The following is a 19,722-nucleotide window of genomic DNA, read 5'->3' as shown; positions in this document are numbered from 1 at the left end:
GCAGTTCTTTGTAATTCTGAATACTGAGCCCTCGCCTGAAGTATGGCTGGTAAAGATTCCCCGTGCTGTGGGCTGTTTGCTCTGATAATCATTTCATTCTCTGTTGAGAACCTTTATTTCCATGCAATCCATCTGTGGATATTTGTGTCTGCTTCCTGCGCCGTTAAAGTTCTAGCCAGAAAGTTGTTGCCCATCTCAATGTCTTAAAGAATATTCCCTGTTTCTTCTAGATGCTCCAGTGTGTACAGTTTAAATTAGAGTATTTGACTCATTCTGTATTTTTTTTTTTTGTACAAGGTAGAAGCATAACCAAATTTTCTTCTTCTGCAGGCAGGTATCCACTTTTTACAGCACCATTTGTTAGGTATGCCATCTTTTTTTCCCAAGGCATCCTTTTGGTTTAAATGGGCATAGTATAATTTCATTTCCAAGTCCCCTAATCTGTTCACTTGGTCCAACAGTTCTATGTTAATGCCTCTACCAAGCTGTCTTTATCACCATAGCTCTGTGGTGTAATTTGGGGTTAGGGCATTGTAATACCTACAGCAGTGTTTTTACTACCAGGCTCTAATATATACATATGTAAACAAATGTGCACGTGGGGATAAAACACCTGTAGAAAGGGGAGTAAGAAAAGGCAGATGTTAGGGGATGAGGAAGGGCTGGAGTCACTCAGGCCATGGATGAGTCATGAAAGAGAATATAAATCTGGCATTTATATATTCTAGTTTTAACTCTGTTGTGGATTTTTCCAGCCTTGGTGTTAAATAAGTACATGAAACTATGGTAGTGAATGTGTAGAAGCCAATGTAAAGCTCCATAGCTTCAGAACGGCCGTTCTAATTGCATAGAATATGGTTAATGTAGATGTGTGGTCTCTTTCCTGAAAGTTCTTCCTAATAAAATTTTAATTTTTAAAAGAACAATTTAGTAACAATGAGGAGTGGTATGGCTGTAGCTAGGGATAACTGTATACCTGTTGAGTTTCTTCAAATGACTATTCTCTAAATATACATTTTGAAAACTATCCTTAGTGTGTGCTTATAATTATAACCTTTGTGTGCATGAATGATGCTGACTGTGGGCATGTATGTATCATATCATGTATGTGGAGGTCAGAGGATGACCATGGATGTTGGTCCTCACCTTCACCTTGTTAGAGACACGGTGTCTTATTGCTCATAGCTGTGTACACCTTTATGTGGGTTCTGTCGTTGTGAACTCAGCCCCTCCCACTATTTGGCAGGCACCCCATCCTGCCACAAATCCATCTCCATAGGCCATGCACATAATTTTAAAATGCATTCTTTCATACCGTTTGTCAGAAATATGAAAGTCAACAGGGGCACAGCAGAAAAGGAGAGTAAACTAAAACCATCAGGTGTAATTCAATGTTTAAATTCTTTTCACACTAAGTTCCATACTAAGTGTATGCCAGACACTTTTTAAACAAGTGTAAAACCCTTCCCTGAACTCCAGAGTTCATCAGAATTTTCTCTTTTTGACACACCAGGAAACTAAAGCATGGCGCTGTTTATGAAGATGTTTGTAGTCACCAACATTGGCGGGGCGGGGGGTGGGGTAGGGTAACGGTGTTGAGATTACAGTCAGTGCTGAAGGCTGGACTCTAGCACCTTATTTCAGAGCACTATGCTGCCTCGGGAATTAAAAGGGGGGGTCAAATAAATGAGCGAACACTGTGTGTGGCAAAGCAATACATCCAAGTAAGCAACCACATTGAAACACGCCAATGTTCCTGGCTTGTGGCAAGCTGGTTTTGAAACCCCAGGGACCTGGCTGCTTACCTGCCACATTATGGAGTGTAGGCTAGCATGAGGGACATAAAGAGTGAGCTTATTTTTCCTCATAATAAATAGTGAAAGTGAGGAACTTTTAAATTGCAAACCTCACATTTCCCTGCTTTGTTGCAGTTCTGGAACTTCTAGACTTTCATCTCCTATCCAATGTACCTGAAGGTGGGAGGGTTACAAGAGTCATTAGCGTCAGAACCTTGGCCCCTGCAGCCCTGACAAGCCAAGTGAGACCATGTCCACGATAAACTGATTAAAGAGACAAATTATTAGTGGAAAGCAGGGGGGGAGGGGAAGAAGCTTTATTCAATGCGGCCAAACTATGACAAGGTTGACCCCTCAAGCCTTCATGGTCCTGACATAAGTACGAGGCCACAGATATGGTAGCCAAGAAGTCCTCACATGGTGCAGTCCTAGCTGTAATTGAGAATTCCTTGTCTGGGCTCCAGTGCCCCGCCCCACATGAGGTCATGTGACAAATTGTCAGAATTGTGTAAAGTCTCTTTCCAGGAAAGAGGTTCTGGCTGGCGCGGGGCCTCAGCTTTCTTGTCCCAGGATCAGATCCCTGGGGAAACCCTAATTTCTTAGGACCATTGTTTCAATAGTCAAAGAGCCAAAGGACATCAATTTGTCCTTATCTGAGCCCTAAAAGCACAAAAACAAAGACTCACAAAATGACAAAGAAAGTGATTTTATTTGCCCTTCAGGACTCATGAAGCCATATCCATAGAAACAAAAGTAACATAGTCTTCCTACAAAATCAAATTTAAATATGTAAAATAATGTATTTCCAGCAAAATGTATAACTTATGGTATACAAATAAATATAATAATTTAAAATAAAAAACTGTTAATAAAAATTATCAACAAACTCCTAAAATATGTTTCCTTTTTTTCTTAAATAAATTCATAGTGAGCCAAAATTAAATAATCATTTAGAAGAATACACAAAATGTGCTTGTTTCAGTGGATCTGTCTGGCTGGTTGTGTTAGGTCTCTGAATAAGCCTGCATTTTGGCTACAGCACTATTTAATGCTTTATCAAATACTTATAAAATAAGATCTATGATACTCAGATGAAAGCAGACATAGTATAAGCAAATCCTTAGCAAGGAGCCTTCCTAGTTGTCATTCTGAGGTCTAGTTTGGGGACCACTGCAGTTAACACAGCTTCTCCAGTAACAGCTCACTGGCCCTTTCTCCTCTTTGACCTCAGAATTTTTACAGCAGACTTGGATACTTTTATAAGCTTTAAGAAAATGTTATTGGAATATATGAGGCAAAATGTAGAGGCAAAATAAACTTGAAAAAAAAAGGAGTTTTAAAACAAAGAAAATCAATTACTGTGTAAGTATAAATAACTTTTGTGCAAAAAGAAAAGTTACTCAGTGATAAAGTAGATGTTCAATATCATAGTGTACCAATGACTACATTTACATGTAATTTTCTGAAATTTATGTCCAAAACTTACAAGTAAAATTGAAATTTATGTCCAAAACTTACAAGTAGAAATCAGTATAGAAGTTACAAAATCCATTCATTTTTGCCTAATCATATTGACTATTTAAGAGACTTGGTTAGGTTCCATTTTTCTTAGAGGGCCTACACGGAGCTGAGACATCTATAAAAGTGATGGGTTGGTGGGCTTGTCCCTTCTCACTGCCAAGGAGAGCAGCGGGACAGGTAACTTGCTTCCTTGTTCTCTGTTCAGCTGTCCCGAAGCATAACCCAATAAGGAGGCTCTGTCTCCAGGGTTCCACTTCCAGCTGTGCCCCACAAGTTGGACAAAACAAGAAGGGACAAGTTAACTCAGTACTCGTGAATGCCACCCAGTGCAGCCTGCAGACAATGGCGAAGAACCAGCTGCAGACAGGAAGAGGAGGAGAGAACATGCAGAGAATTCCATTGCCTTCCAGCTCAGGAGCCTGCCTCTATTTCAAGAGGAGAGAAGCTTCGAGAAAGGCCCGCCTCCCACTGCCCAGAAAAGATGAAAAATGCAGACCCCAGTGAGTACGTAGTGCTCAGAACTGTGATGCCAGGCAGAGAGTGACATGGAGCTAATTTGCAGTAACCCAGCTTCCTTGTTCAGCTCTCCCAAAGCGTAATCCACTAAGGAGGCTGTGTCTCCAGGGCTCCGCTTCCAGCTGTGCCCCCACAAGTTGGACAAAGCAAGAAGGGACATGTTAACTGCTCACACCAGCTTGCCTCTCCTGCTGTTGCTCTTCTGATAATCCAAAGAGATCGAGTGCTCTTCTCTAAAATGTTTTAGGATGTTGTCCTCATTCGTCAAGGGGGATTTAGGTGAATTCTTGGGTGAACGCAGAACAAAGAACAAATTGCTCTCTCAAAATGCTCTATTCTTGGTGCATTACATTCTACCTTGAGCTAAAAAGCAGCATCTGGGTTTAACTAAAATTTGCAACTCTGGCTTGATGGTCCACGTACAGTTCGACTTGGTCAGTTTAGTTAGTGCACCTTCCTTCCCAGTGGTTCCTTCCTCTGAGACCCCTGGTGGGATCTGTCCTCACACATCTTCTGACTGTCTGTGTGCTGGTGGTGGTGACCTGTGTTCTCTGGACTTGTGGTGATCTATTCGTTTCTTCTACTGTCATGTGACATTTCCCCCACATGTGTTGGATTTCTGCATTTTCCCACCTCCTTGTGAAGTGTGAAGAGGCTGGAATGCTACAGGTTAATTTTCAAACCACCTTGGGCCAATTTGGCCCCTTAGACAGTCACTTCTGCTTCACCTCGGTTGGAATGTACCACAATCCCCTGGCTCCCACCATTCCAAAACCTCCAAAGGCATCTGAAGCGCATAGCAGATGCTCATTACAGCCTCCGTTTGCGGTAACTCCCACCACTACCCACTGGTTCTCAACAATGTATTGGAAAGGTGTGTTGGTTTAGAACTTTGTCCCCATTACAGTGAAACTGTTACCACAACGGAGCACAGGATTTGAAGCAACTTGAATCTGCATTCTCAAGCCACGGTCACATATATTTGGCTCTAAAATACACTCACACTTCTTTCCATGTGAGAGCTCTGGTTTGTATGCACTAAGGGTCCATCTTGCTGGAGTCACATTACATCTTAACCAGTTACGTCTACAGTGATCATATCTGAAAATCAAGTCAAATTCTAAGTATCTTTGGGGGGAAGAAAATACACTGTCCACTCAATAAAGCTCCCACAAAGAGTCTGTCTCTGGATCAGCTGTAGACTCCCTCCAAAATGCCTCTCCGACCTGCCCGCTTCTTCACCGTCATTCCCTGAATCCCATAGGAATAGCCCCTTGTATAACCGCAACGCTTCCTCAATTTGCTCCTAAGTGATACATTGTCCCAATCCAGTCTCAGAACAAAACATAAAACTTACTATCCTAGACTATGCTAGACTATAATTTTCAGTGCACCATAATCATATAATGACAACCCACGAAATGGTACGAACACTCCCAAATTTTATGTTGTATCTCCTTTCAATCTAATTCCTTCCTGGTTGATTCCAAAATAACCATCAGCCTGCCCCCTATTACTGCGGATTAGTTTTGCACAGTTTGTACTCCACTTGAGTGAAATCACATAGTATATTTTTTAACTTACTTTCTGTTTGTCAGACTCAACTTCACTGTCACAGAGCTGGCTCATTTTGTTGCTGTATGGATATTTTGTTGTACAAACATGCTGTTTTGTTGATACGTTGTGTTTTCGGTAACCATTCAGGTTGAATTCTGCTTGAGGACTATTGTCCAAGATGAGCCTGTGAAGACTCAGGCATTTCTGAGCATACGTCTAGTGTAGCTGTGTTTATAAGTAGCCATCCTCAGTACAGATTGCCAAGCAGTTTGCTATTGTGACTGCATTCACTTCCCACCCTGCAGCAGCACAGACAGTTCTCCTTGCTTCACATCCTTGCCAACACTTAGTGCTATTAGTCTTTTCTCATTGTAGCACATCCAAGCATGGTACCACAGTGTCCCTTTCTTAGCGCTTTCACGATAGCTAGGAAAATGAATATGCTTATTGGGCACATGGAAGGCCCCACACACGTGAAGGGTGCATTGAAGTGCACCGTCTGGTTTACTGTGAAGTTCTCCTATATTTTGATTGGTTTCTGTAAACTGGACTAAATCGTGTAGCTACTGCTCCGTTGTCAGGCGACTGTGTCTAGCATCTATCCCAAAGGCTGCCTCTTTTCTCAGTTCACAGTGCTTTGTCATGAAACAAGCAAACAGAAAAGCCTTTGCACTTTAATGCATGTGTCTTTTTTATTGCTTCACAAAAGTAGTTGTGAGCTCTAATTTACATATTTTCCATTCTACTCACTTAAAATGTACACAGCTGAAAGCTGTTTAATAAATTCATAAATTGGATCCCAATCACCCCCAAGCTCATACTTCTGAATTTTTCAGATACCCTCACCTTTACCAAGTTCTATATTTGAACCATTTTCTACATAATCCAATGACTTCTTTTTGTTTTGGTTTGGGTTTTTTGTTGTTTGTTTGTTTGTTTGTTTGTTTGTTTTTTGAGACAGGGTTTCTCTGTGTAGGTTTGGCTGTCCTGGGCTTACTTTGTAGACCAGGCTGGCCTCAAATTTGGAGATCTGTCTGCACCTGCTTCCCGAGTGCTGGGATTACAGGCATGAGGAACCACACCTGGCTCCAGTGACATCTTATACAATATTATTAACAGAAAATTTACATGTCATGACCCTCACACACTTAAATCTACATTTTGACAAAGCTGGTGAATCTACAAGATGAAAAACTTCCATGAGTTAGGTTTAGAATACCTCTGTCAACCCACAATGCTATGACACCCTTTGCAATTAAGACTAGTGCCACATCACACAATAATCAACTTTTGTTTGATCTCTATGGTTTTGCATTTTTCAGAAATTTTACAAAAATGAAATAAATAATATAGCATCTTATGTGCCGGTATGTAGTGTTTGGGGTGTAATTTCAATTCTCTTACAAAGCTGGTAGTGCTTCTGCATACAAACACCTGCTTGGATTGTTTGGGTGAACTCCACCCAGCTTCAGCTCACTGTGAGTAGCATTGCTACAGAGCCTACACATCCCTTTGCATATCATTTTATTTCTATAGAAGACTTAATTTCAGTGACTATGAGTGGAATTGCAGATGTGCACAGTAACTTACTTTCAAAAGCATCTTTTTAAACTGGCTTCTAAAGCACCTGTATCATTTTCGTCTCCACTAGCAATGTGCTATGTTTCTGGGTTCTCCTGTACATTTAAGCCATTCCATTGGGCAAGAATTGACATTTGGTATCTTTCCTGCCTTCATGTTTGCATCTCCCTAGTGAAAGGAAGAGCCTACTTTTCCATGTGGCTCTTTGGCACTACTGTTTAGAATTATTCGGTTCTATTTATTTTGCTCTGTGAGTCTAGAGATCAAGTACTCTGCCACTGAGCCTGACGTTCCCATCATTGACTTCGAAGAGTTCATTACATGCTTGTTGTAGTAATGCTTTATCATGTCTAATTCATAAATATGTACCCTATTCTGTTGCTGCCTTTTCATTTTCTCAAATATCTTTTTTTTTAACTCAAGTTTTAGCTTTCTTTCTGTGGTGATATTACTCCCACAAACATGGTAAACAGACCCTAGAACATTCTTCAAGAAACGTAACAGGCACCAACTCCACAAAATGACACAGTACACAAAGGGCTAAGGATCTCTGCCTGTACAGGGAAAGCAGCATCATGAGAGGAAACAGGGTGGCTGTGGTGGGCAGGCCAAGCCAAAGAAGACTGTGTGGAGACTCAAGTGTGCTGCACCCATCAGCAGATCTAAAGAGCAATCATTGTAACCAGGAAGCTGTAGCAAGAGAAATGGCCAAGTGAGCCAGTTCTGAGCTGATTTTCTTATGAAAACAATGATTGTGAGCTCTTACTCACAACAAAACAAAACAAAAACCCTGTTTTTAAATTTTTATAAAGTTTAACCTATCATTATTTTCTTGGTTTTTACACTATATCTGTAATCTTTGACATACGTTTTTTAAAATCTTTTTTTTTTTTTTGGTGTGTTTTAATCCAACAGTTTTAGAGTTGTGGGGCAGACAGTTTAGCCCATAATCCAATCCAGGTTAATTTTATTGATTAAGATACTTTACATTTTCACCAACAATGTGCTAAGCTTCTGAGTTCTCCTTATTTTCAAAGCATTTAAGTCATTCCAATGGGTTAACTTTTGGATAAAAAGTGCCAGTTATCCTATGTTGTATTACCAGTATTTGAAAATACAATTTATATTAGTGTATGTACTATGTGCTACTGGACTGATTTAAGTCAGCACCTTTCCAAGCTTTGTGCATTGGGGAGGAGCTGATAGCTAACTTTGTAACATTCCTGGATTGATTGCTTAAAGGCACATGACTATGCATTTTGCAAATAATGCTTCATTATCACTCCACAATCCATCCTGTTTCTCCCCAGCCCTCTCTATACTCATGAGGCCTTAAATTTATGCTACCAGCATTAATTCTCATGCGAGTCTCAGGTAAGACCTCTGGCATCTCACTTCACCATCATGTTTGTCTTAAAAACGGACACAGTTTATGAGTGATGTTTACTTATAGTCCTGCCCTGGTTTATTAGTGATGTTTACTTATGTTTACTCCTAATATTTAGTCCTATCATATACTTTTCCACATATATTAAGATGTTCTTATAGTTTCTCTCCTTTGTGCTGCTATTACATCATTCCATGTTTGAGCAATACCATACGAACAACTTAGTTATAACATATCTTTTATAGATACTTCTAGGCTTACTGTTACTTTATGATAGGTACCTCCTTGACACTGTTTAAATGTGTTTAATTTCGCTGACTTCTCCAGCTATTACTTTTTATTTGCCCACGTTATCCTTCTGGACCTTCATCCCTTGGAAATCAGTAAATGTGGGGTTACAGAGAGGGTTCCATCTGTAAGCTGCTTGTCATGCAGTCAGAAGCCCTAAGCCAGGCACATGTCTGCAGTCCAGCAGGTAGCTGCCAAGGGTTCAAGCCAGGCATTCCAGTTGCAAAACCCCAGGTTCAGTGAGCAACACCATATCAGAAATTTAGGTGGCATGTGACGTTGGAAGAGACGTGCTATCCACTTTGGACCTCAGTGAGCACCTGCATCCACATGTGAATACAAATACATGTACCATACACATGCCCACCAATCGGCAAATCATTTAAAGAGAAGTAAAATATGACTTGGAGGTCACTTCTGTGTACTTCCTTTCCAGAATTTTGGATGCCTTGGTCTCTGTCCGTGTGCCATATTGTTATTTTGCATGTACGTATCAAGTGTTATTTTGTATGTAAAGTGTTTAATACAGTTATGGAGGTTATACACTTTTCATAGGTTTTCTATTTCTTCTGTTTGGTGTTTGTTGGTTATTACATCACTAACTGGTGCAGAAATTCACCTGCTATAATATAAACCAGATCACATTTTCCTCTTCTTCTAGTTTTTTAGTGACTAATCTTTTGTGCGTATAAGAAACGCCATCCTGCACTGTGTCCTGATTCATTTCACTCCAGTCCTCACCTCTGGCCACTCCCCTGCAGCAGCACACACCCACACCCTGTTCTTTTAGTCCACCACTGTCGAGTTTAACCTCAAGGCCATGTTTTAGCGTGAGATCCTTCCCCCTCCCCAGGAACACGTTGCCCCTCATTTCGCATGGTTACCTGACTTGTGTCATTCAGTCTTGGTTTCACTGCCAAATCTCACAGAGGCCTTCCTAAGACAGTTCATCTAATCTTGTATTCCACTAGCTTGATCTCCGTGAGCAATGAAATCTCTATGAGAGAAATAATAATACTAATAATGACAGAAATTAGAATCAGAACATTTCAAAGCCCACGATGCTACCTTACCCTACCTGCACATTTGATATGGAGAGAACAATCAGTGGAGACTGCGGCACCTCTGAGAGCACAAGCACTTCTGTGTGGCATAACACAGAGTGGAAGCGGCGGATCTTTCTGTGACGGGTGACAACCTGCATTCAAAACATTGCTACGTCAACTTTCATGATGTAGGACGTGAAATGGTCATGAGACAGTCTCAGTCTCCCTCCCCAAACAGTAAGTGGGGATAGAGATGCTACCCATTGACAGGAGTGCTGTCTTTGTGGAATAAGTGTTATTTTGTATGCACAGTGCTTAAAGCAGTGACTGAGCCACAGAAAGTTGTTCATAAACAGGAGCTATTATGATGACAATGTTGTTCATGATGATAATGATGATGGAAATAATAAGCATCTGGTAAATACTAAATCATTCAATCAAACTCCCAGACATATGTGTGCACGTACACACACACACACACACACACACACACACACACACACACACTTAAATACTGTCATTGATTTCTACCAAGTAGATGCAGCCTTTATCACTTGCACTAACAGATTTGTAAAGATTTAATTGCTTTAGGTTCTAAACTAGGTACATTTGGTATCAGGACATACAGACTAACCAACCATTGGAAGTGCTGCAGCCTCTCACAAGGCTAAAACGAGAACTGAGAACCAAGCATTTGGAGGAACAGAAATCAAGGCAGCTCCAGAGAATGGGAAGGCAAGAGCTCCCAGACGTCATCTCTGAATATCACCACTCATGTGACTAAACAACCATCGGCATCTCCAATTCCTCAGTTCACAATCCCAAATCCTTTCCAGAGTGCAAGCATGACTAATATATCCAGGTCCCACACTGTTACCCCTGGCCTGTTATCTCTGTCCCTAGAGGCAGGGTCTGGCATAGACCTGGGTACTGGCCACCCATCTCTGTGGGTCAGTTAACAGTTCCTAGAAAATAATTTTATTTTATGACAGGCAAGTCATTCCAAATTGTACAGTTACAATCCAATGGACTCTTATCTAAGACACGCTTTCTCTAAAAGGGGCCATTTTGTTCTACTTCTTGCTCATCCAGAACAGTAGCAACTAAGTTATGCACCATTAGCTGCTTGGAAGGGAGTTAATTACAAATTAAATATAATTGAATCATTGAATATGCTTTCAAGTCTCTAAATAGAATAACAACATGCTACCTTGTAGAATCAATTTTGCAAATCAAAGATCAGTCCCTTGCTTCCTAGCATAACAGGAGGCTTTTGCGAGATTTTGAAAGTGTAGAGATACAATTGAAGGAGTGTTTATTGGGAAATTATTTGAGTTTACAGGAGCGGCTGAGGATGTAGCTGTTGATACACTTCTTGGGTGGCATGCACAAAGCCCTGGGGTCATTCCCTAGCATCTCATAAATTAATCATTATGGTGCATACCTGTAACTCCAATATTCAGAGGTGGAGGCAGAAAGATTCAAAAGTTCCCAATCATCCTTAGCTACATAGTAAGCTCAAGAACACCCTGTGGTATATGAGCCCAAAGGGAAAAGTATGTTAGATGTTGTAGTTGAAGGAACCTGGTAAGAAAGAAGGAACTATTTTCCAATGCTGAGGCAAGTTTCATATTTTGCAGTAACTGAATATTGACATAAAACCTTTGATTTCAAAGGCCCTTTCTGTGGCTTTGACATACTACTTTAGCAAACCAACAAGTGGGACAGACCTTTTAGCTCTCGTTAATGAATCTTCCTCCAAAAGGTCTTGAGCTACAGCACCTGAGAAAGGGTGGCATCAAGAAAACAAGCATGGAAGCACTGTATGTGTGTGGAGTGGCTGAGACTCAAGGACCCTGGATAATGTCGGCAGCAGGAGAAGAGAAAGCTGGCAAATGCAGATGACTCCTGTGGGCTCCCCAGCATCAGGATATGCTCACCTAGCCTGTTGCTGCAGCATTATATTCTTCCTAGATTGTTATTCACTCCTTAGATATGTTTTCAGGAGCAAAAAGGCATATCCCACATGTATAAAACCACCACGGGGAGGGAGACAGGGTGGAGAAGCCTCTTGAGTTGGACCAGTGGTTCCGTTCCAGTGGCTTACTACTTGCGTGACATTTGGAGGTTAGTTCACAGTTTTCAGCCTTACCAAGATTTCTTATCTAGAATAGTGATAGCATTTTTATCTATGCCTCCATTATGTTGTTATGAAGTTAAATGAGGCAACATCTATAAAAGCTCTCTTCCCTTTCACAAGTACTTTGTGAATACTTACCATTATCATCATTACTTTTCTTCTTTCAATCTTTAATAGACATTTGCAAGATTCATGTTCCTAGAATTTACCTTTAGATTCTGGAACTACAGTTAAAACAAAGGCAGCAGCCTAAACTACCAGGCTTCATACATATTTCACCAATCACCACATTTAAAACTAATACAATTATCATTTATTATCCTTAGCATTCTCAAGGATAAAAAGGCCAATTTAATCCCCCAAATGAGAGTGACATAGCATCTCAGAACAAAGGATAATTCAGTGATCATGGACAGATGACGACAACAGATGTGCCAAGGATTGGCACTGGGGCGCCATTACAATAAGCGACGAAATGACAGCCTGAACAGTGAGCTCTTTTCTGTGTTCTGCTTCTTGATGCCTCCTGTAGTTGGAATGTTTCCCCTGCACCTGTCAAAGAGGTTCAAGGTCCAGAAACTACCTGAAAGTTTTGTGATCCCAGTCGATAGAGGCAGTCAGCAACTCCCCTCAGTCCTAGCAACAAGTCCATCTCAGACATGTTCCCTGCCTGCTATCTACTTCCCATTTAGAAAGCTCTGCTACCATAAGTACAAAACCACTCTGAAAGCACTGGATACAGCTCCAACACACCGTGAAAGAGATTTTGATAGGAGTTTATCTATTAAGAAGCACATATCAAGGCAACCGAAGTGTCAATCAGTAGAGGAGTAAGTAAACAAATCATGGAACATCTATATAGTCAGCATTAAAGGAAATTCTATGGAGGTGATAAGGGAGAGAGAAATTAAAGGTGTGAGGAGAGATGGGAAGGTAAGGTAGAGGAGTGGATTTGGAAAGAGATAACTAACACTCTAAAACTAAGGATGGTTGACAAAGCCATATGGAAATCTACTATTTTATAAGGTGTGTATGTCTCTGTGTGTGTGTGTGTGTGTGTAACTGGAAATACCCTACATAAGGAATTATGTTTATCCTAGAAGGCATAAATTGCCAACTAAAAAGCTAAGTGCCAGATGTGGAATACCTCCCCCCTCTCGTTGTTGGTCAGAAATATCCTGGAGACCCTCAAAACAATACTCCCTGACCACCAGAACTATATGATAAGATGCTGTTGCCAAAGATACCACACATATTGGTCAAAGGACATGGGAAAATCAAGCTAACTTGATCAGGAAGCTTCCTCCCTGCTGATTACCTCTCACGGTACTGAAAGCTGCAGTACAGGGCTACTTCAGAGGAGCTGAGGGGAAATTCCATCTGTACTCCTACCCACCTATGCATTCTGTGGGGTGCATTAACGTCTACATAGCAAGATACACCCAAGGATGCAATAGTGGCAGGAATGTTATAGTGGTAACCAACTAGTTACTGATTGGATTTACAGCCTTATATTCAAGAGGTAACCCATGTAAATCTAGCCAAAAATCTATTGTTGAGGATTTCACAGGGCCCCCAGTGTGAATCCACTATTGTTTTGCTAAATGGACGCAGTATCAAGCTGTAACTCTACCTGTAGATTTGTATAGCTCTCAGACAACAATAGAGAAGTTTCTTCGTGTAGTGAATGGTTGCTTATAAAGAAACCTAGATCTGATCAAACTACAGGGAACAGGTGACAAAGTGACACGCCCCAAATATGACACTTATATTACACCCCATGCCCAAGGCTCCAGGCTCCTTGAAGCACAGAGGTGAAAATGACTTTAAAAAACCAGAGTGTGAAAGAGCCAGAGTGAAACAGGCTTTTGGGCACAAGAACCTGCTGCATTAATAAACTCAAGCAGCTGTTGTTAACTATACAAGACCTACACAAAACAATCCAGTCAGCATTCTAGAATGGAATGGAAAGGGTTTCATAAGCTCCATTCCTCACTGAGGGAGGAGGAGCTACAGGCAGTTGTTGGTTTTGATGCAAAGCAAAGTCAGCTTTGTTTTAAAATGCTTTTAAGGATGTGGCTCCTGGCAGGTGGGCCATGTGCCAGTAGATTTCCCCACACCCATAAGAACATGAACAGCAGAATTTGGAGTTGATGGATTATTTAAAAATATTCTAGCACATGACAACATGACAAACCTCAAAAGCAAGCTGTATAAGAAGCCAGGCACATTGTAGTGTTCCACTTAGATGAGGTTGTCACAACTGTCAAATTTATAGGAGCAGGAAGTAGGATAGTTGCTAAAGTATCCAGGAAGGGGACAGTAGGATGGCTCAACAGGCAGAGGATTTGGTTGAGGAGCATACAATAGTTCTGTAGCTAGGCAAGAGTGGTGTTTGCTCAACAAGGTGAACATAATTAATGCCTTAGGATCGATCGCCTTGTGCTCAAATTTGTTAAAATAATGAACTTCATATTATATTTTATGTATATTTCACAACCTTAAAACAATCACATGTTTTAAATCACACAATCAGGAAAACACATAAAGAACTGCTTAAAGAGGAAGTGGCGTGAGGCCTAGACAAGAGATGAAGACAGGGGCACTGGATAGCAATGGTTGGCTTAAGACTCACTGTTAAGGGTAGACTGAACCTTGCTCTCTTCAGACCTATATGTCCCTGCGTAGCCGGTGAGCGTAAGTTATAAAGAGAAAGAATTCACTTGATATGAGAACGTTAGACAGTCCCCTCCAAATACAAGCTAGACTTTTAAGTTTAAACTGTAAGCTCGTTTCTCTGGAAGTATTTAAATATAAATGTAATATTCTCTCTCACAAGAGATATGCACAGAAGCAGCATTGGATGAAGCCTGGATTAAATTAGTGGTGCCTACAAGCAACTTAATAGGCTGGTTCCATCATTCAACAGAATTTCCTTATTTGTATGTGGTGAAATGGAAAAAAAAAAAAAGACAAACTCGTGAGGAATTTATAATGCTCAATATATATGATCACTTTAATCCTAAAATGATGCCTTTTTCTCTTCAAGTGTCAAAATGACTGTTATCATTGGAAACAATACCTATACCAAATTATGATGTAGTTCTCGATGTCATTTGTGGAGGGTGTGGCCAAAAGCTAATATTGTCAGGTTGTCCTTTAATTTTGGGAAGGAAGATTAAACTATTATACAGTCTGAGGATTACACAGAGTTAGTTTTGTACCCTTTGGAGATTTTTTTTTTTTGAGCCTCAGTTCTCTTAAGGAAAATGGCAACTGTATTTTTATGTATTCCTTCTTTAGGAAGTTACAAGGATAAAATGAGCCAACAAGGGTGTTGTCATGTGGTAAGCACTTTGTGAATATTTGTTATTACTCAGAAGACCCCATATTTAGGGTCAAGGGGTATGTGTCTTGTGTTCCTTTTAAGCATATTTCAAGGGTCTGTGTGGATTGAAGCAAACCTCAGCAAGACTTTCCCCAAAGCTTCTGCTTTCACAAATGATAAAGAACTTGAATGTATTCTCAGACTCTTGGGGACTTTTATCAGTGAGTAAGAAGAGAACTTGGCTTTAGAATTCCTAAGCCACAGTCAATACCAAATCAAAGAGCCAAATGACAAATACCACTGCCCTTTGATGAAGGCATCAGTCCCAGTACACTCTTGCATTCAGGAGAGAACATTTCCATGAATGTTATCTGAATGTGTATGTATTTATACACACATGTATGTTTGTGAAGATAAAAAGACAAGAATTGAAAATATAGGTGGGACAATAACCAACAATGGCTTCTCCATGAGTTTATAGTTCTCTCTTTGTCACTCTTTTAAAGTCATGCAAAAAAATGTGAAGGTACCAAATAACTTTATTGTCAGAAAACAAAAGAATAAAAGGGCACCAATGACATCACTCTGTAGAAACTCCAGAGCGTTTTAATCCTGCTATTTATGCTTTAGAAATCTTGCAACATCTGCATTTGCATCTCACGGAAAACACTTCTTTCTGTCACTCAGAAGCTGTCAAAATGGCATTGTGTTGTGTGGTTTAAAAAGAGAAACTCCTTTTAACTTAGTGGTTGATAAAAGACATTTCATTCACATCCTTTAACTAACAGTAATTATTCTAATTCACCACATGAAGACAAGGAAGAAAAACATTCACCTCTCTCAGCTTGTTTTTCATCTTGGAATACAGACAAGGAAAATGGTCTCACTCTTGAGATAAAAACAACTCATTAAATTTAAGAACGAGCCAGTAAGATGTGTCCACACTGTAGTACAGTGGATGGGGAGGCAGAGATAGCAAATTACACTTAGGTTCAAATCCTGGCTTTGTCCTTGCGTAACCACTGGCAAAACCTGTTCCCTTCTAATTTTTGTGTTCCTGATCTGTAGAATGGGTATTTGTATCAAGATCTATAGATAATTTTAATCAGATAATTAATAAATGTAAGTAGCTATTTATATTTATCATCCTGTTCCTCATAAATTGCCCATTGTCCTCATTAGGCAATGTCATTTAAGGCTCTTAAAGGGAAAGTAACATAACTCACTCTCCTGAAGTTTAAAAAAAGGTAGACTGAATTGCCTGATTGTGAACAGGGCACCTATTAACTGAAGGAAAGCTTATAGGCAACAGGAGTCACATCCCCAGAAATGAATGATGCCCGTTTGGATACTGCCATTAGAAGACTCAGTTGAAACAAGTTCTTGTCCCTGTGTCAATGTATTTGAGACTCGGGTTCCTGGAAGAAAGAGGCTAAGAAGATAGAAAAGTGAGGCCTGCTTTGATCACACACCACTCCTTGGAAGGGGAGAACAAATTGTTTGATTGGCAGTCCCAGTGTTGCTATGGCAGGGTAGGGAAGGCAGTTACCCAAAGGAAAATCCACATGTCTTACTGCACAGAAGGAAAACACAGATGCTGAGCAGGCAGAAATAGCTATGGTTACATTCTAGCTTGAAAACCAACTAGATCAAGTGCGGTTAGGGCTGTACCTTTTTCTCCTTTTTCTTGGGTAATTAGACTTTTAATATATGTTATAATTTTAAATTGTTATTGAAACTATTTTGGGAAAATTAAAGGCTTTGTTGTTCTAAAATATTTATGTACCATCCTTATAAAAATGTTCTCCTTGGTACAAAGAAAGCATGCTGTTGAAAGCTTTCTAATACAATTTCCAGAAAAGTCATTTTTGTTGTGGTCAAGATATTTAGCATGGTTTATGCTATAACAAAAATCAAGCATATAAAGTATCCATTGAAAAGGTTATTTGAAGATGACTTGAATAAATAGTTAGAGTCTCATAAAAATATATTTTATTTTTTAATGTGCAGAAAGATGATAATTATGCTCAGAGATTAGAGTTAAATGCAAGATTTTGTTTTGATAAATTTTGTTGATAATGCCTCAATGAGAAAGGATTAACAATAAAAGGCAATGATGTGAGAATAATAAATAAGAATGCACTATATGACCTATAATTCCATTAATATTTTCTTCCAGCTTACTAGCTGAACAAATCCCAAACAATGAAAACACAGAGGCTGATTAACTTGGAGTCAAAACACCTACAGAATTCAGGGAAAATATGTCTCCTAAAGCCCTGGGTCTAGGGATCATGAAGGCTAAGACAACCCCAACTCCACCCTTAGCAGCCTGGTGATTTTTACTAATTGGCAAAATACTAAGTCCACTGCGAGTCAAAACGACAATAAGGCCAGGGGTGAGAGAGGGAGGAAGAGATGGAAAGGGTGGCTGATAACAGTGCAATGCAGAACCTGTAACAGACTTGGAAGAGGAAGTGCACTCAGAGGTAGAACAGAAGGAGAAATCACAGCAGCAAATTGGGAGTTAGACAGACACAGAGAATCTCTTGAATAAGCTCTCTGAGCCTCAACGTTCTCATTTGTATGTGGACATAATATCACCAACCCAACAGGCTGTCAGCAGAGCTGGCAATCACCAAATCACTATGGCTACCCACTACCTGTAAGCAGTAGGGGTGCACCAGTATGTGTACCACAATACACTTACTGTTTTTGTTATATGATAAGCATACAGTCAATTTTAATGTTACTGCACTTCGTGGGAAATATTGGGTACTCAGAAGATTTTTAAGATTCTCTGCAAGATGAAATTAACACATTAATAGCCAGATTTTTAATTCAAATTAATCTTTACTATAGGAAAACTCTTATCAGCCTGAACATCTCCAAAACCTCTTAAAAATAAAACATTGTTTACAGATGTGCATGCCCATCTATAGGTGTAGATGTAGGCACATACACACACACATATATGTATAGATATGTGTGTGTGTGTGTGTGTGTTTATTAGATGATAGTGAAAAATGGTTAAGAACCGATGGTTTACTTTTTCCCATATATAGTAGTAACCAAAACATACAAAAGTAGCAGTGAAGCCCAATCCATGGGCCAGGATACAGCTCAGGAGAAGAGCACCTGCCCAGCATAGCAAAGCTCTAGGTTTGCATTGTCAGCACTGGAAAAACAAAAAGACAAAAAGGAAACACAGAGAGTGAAGTAGACACTTGGCTTCTGCTCTTATTGGCCATTCAACCTTGGATAAATGTCCACTAGTACCTTTTCATTTCTCACCTGCAAGGCTGAAACACTCAAGAGAACCTTCCCAGAGAGGTGGTGTGCATCCTAATGCTTTAACGCAGTTCCTCATGTTGTGGTGACCCCCAATCATAAAATTATTTTGTTACTCCTTCATGACTGTAATTTTGCTAATGTCATGAATCATCATCTGTGTTTTCTGATGGTCTTAGGTGACCCCTGTGAAAGGATTGTTTGACAACCCCCCCAGGGGGTCACAACCCACAGGTTGAGAACCACTGGCCTAGATGGATCATCAGACAATGCAGTGAGACACCATGGAAGGATTCAGCAGAGCCCAGGGCACGCTCCTCCTCATTAAGGATGCGGACTGTGAGGGTGGCTTACAAACCTTACGTCCAGGTGGTCAGCGGTGGCCTCAGTTCTCTCCTACTGCACATAACCAGAGGAGTTGCAGGAACTTACCAAAAGCCCCATCTGCTACCAGCCTGGCCAGGACATTCACTGATCCCAAGGCATGCCTGTGGAACAAAGCCTATGCCTCGTGCTAAAGCCAGCGAGAGAAACAGCTGTGATGGGCCTCAGACTTTCACATACAAAAGCCTTCATTGAAACTTCGTACTTTGGAAAGCCCCGAGCGAGGAGCCAAGGGGCCTTGGAGCCAAGTCTGGAGCTGGTCTGGAGCCAGTGGGAGTGGAGAGGAGTCCAAGTCCTGCAAATCTCATCCCTAGATCGACAGGAGTAGGTCCGCTCCCTCCCTGCTCTGGACGTACATGTCCCAGCAGACTTATACCCAACCCTTGCCACCTTTGAGGAGCTCTCATAGCCTGGCAGCCAAGTTAAACTTCCCTTCCTCTTATAGCGTAATATGGAGCAGCACCTGAAATTTCCCTTATGTAAATGAGGTATCCTCAGCACCCCGGCCCTGGCCAACGATTTGCATTCACGCTGAAAGTCTCTGCCTACTCCTCAAAGGTTTAAATTGCCTTTGTCCCCCTCAAATTGAATGAGCTTTCTCACTGACTGTCTCTCGAGAAATCTGTTTCTCCAGCGCTCACAGTATGCTCTCTGCTGCCTGAGATCTTTTTCACCTCCCACTCATTCCCACCAACCCCACCCCCCAGGCCCCCCACTTCCCACCTTGTCCCCTCAGGATTCGCCTGCTGCAGTCCCAGGCCAAATGTACTGGGATGGACAGGGAAGGGAATCTCCTAAGGCACCCTGAACCTTTTGATGAACAAACAGGATAATTGCTTGGTTGTTCATTAGTGTGTAGTCCTAAGCTCGCCCTTCTCAAGCAAGTA

General features: G+C 40.7%; 1 protein-coding gene across 1 annotated transcript in view; it reads right to left on the bottom strand.

The window, feature by feature from the left end:
• Window positions 1-19,722, bottom strand: part of LOC311605058 (uncharacterized protein) — a gene marked incomplete at its 5' end in the record, with an annotated part of 775,689 nt that overhangs the window by 607,751 nt on the left and 148,216 nt on the right. The window contains one exon of the mRNA XM_084795350.1: window positions 9,725-9,844. Within this exon, the coding sequence (XP_084651476.1) occupies window positions 9,725-9,844 (120 nt within the window). The remainder of the gene's footprint in view (window positions 1-9,724; window positions 9,845-19,722) is intronic.

This window comes from Acomys minous (genome assembly GCF_964271855.1).
Source record: "Acomys minous genome assembly, chromosome: 9".
Taxonomy (NCBI): Eukaryota; Metazoa; Chordata; class Mammalia; order Rodentia; family Muridae; genus Acomys; species Acomys minous.
The sequence above is the reverse complement of the archived record's forward strand: the minus strand, read 5'-3'. Positions and strand labels throughout refer to the sequence as shown.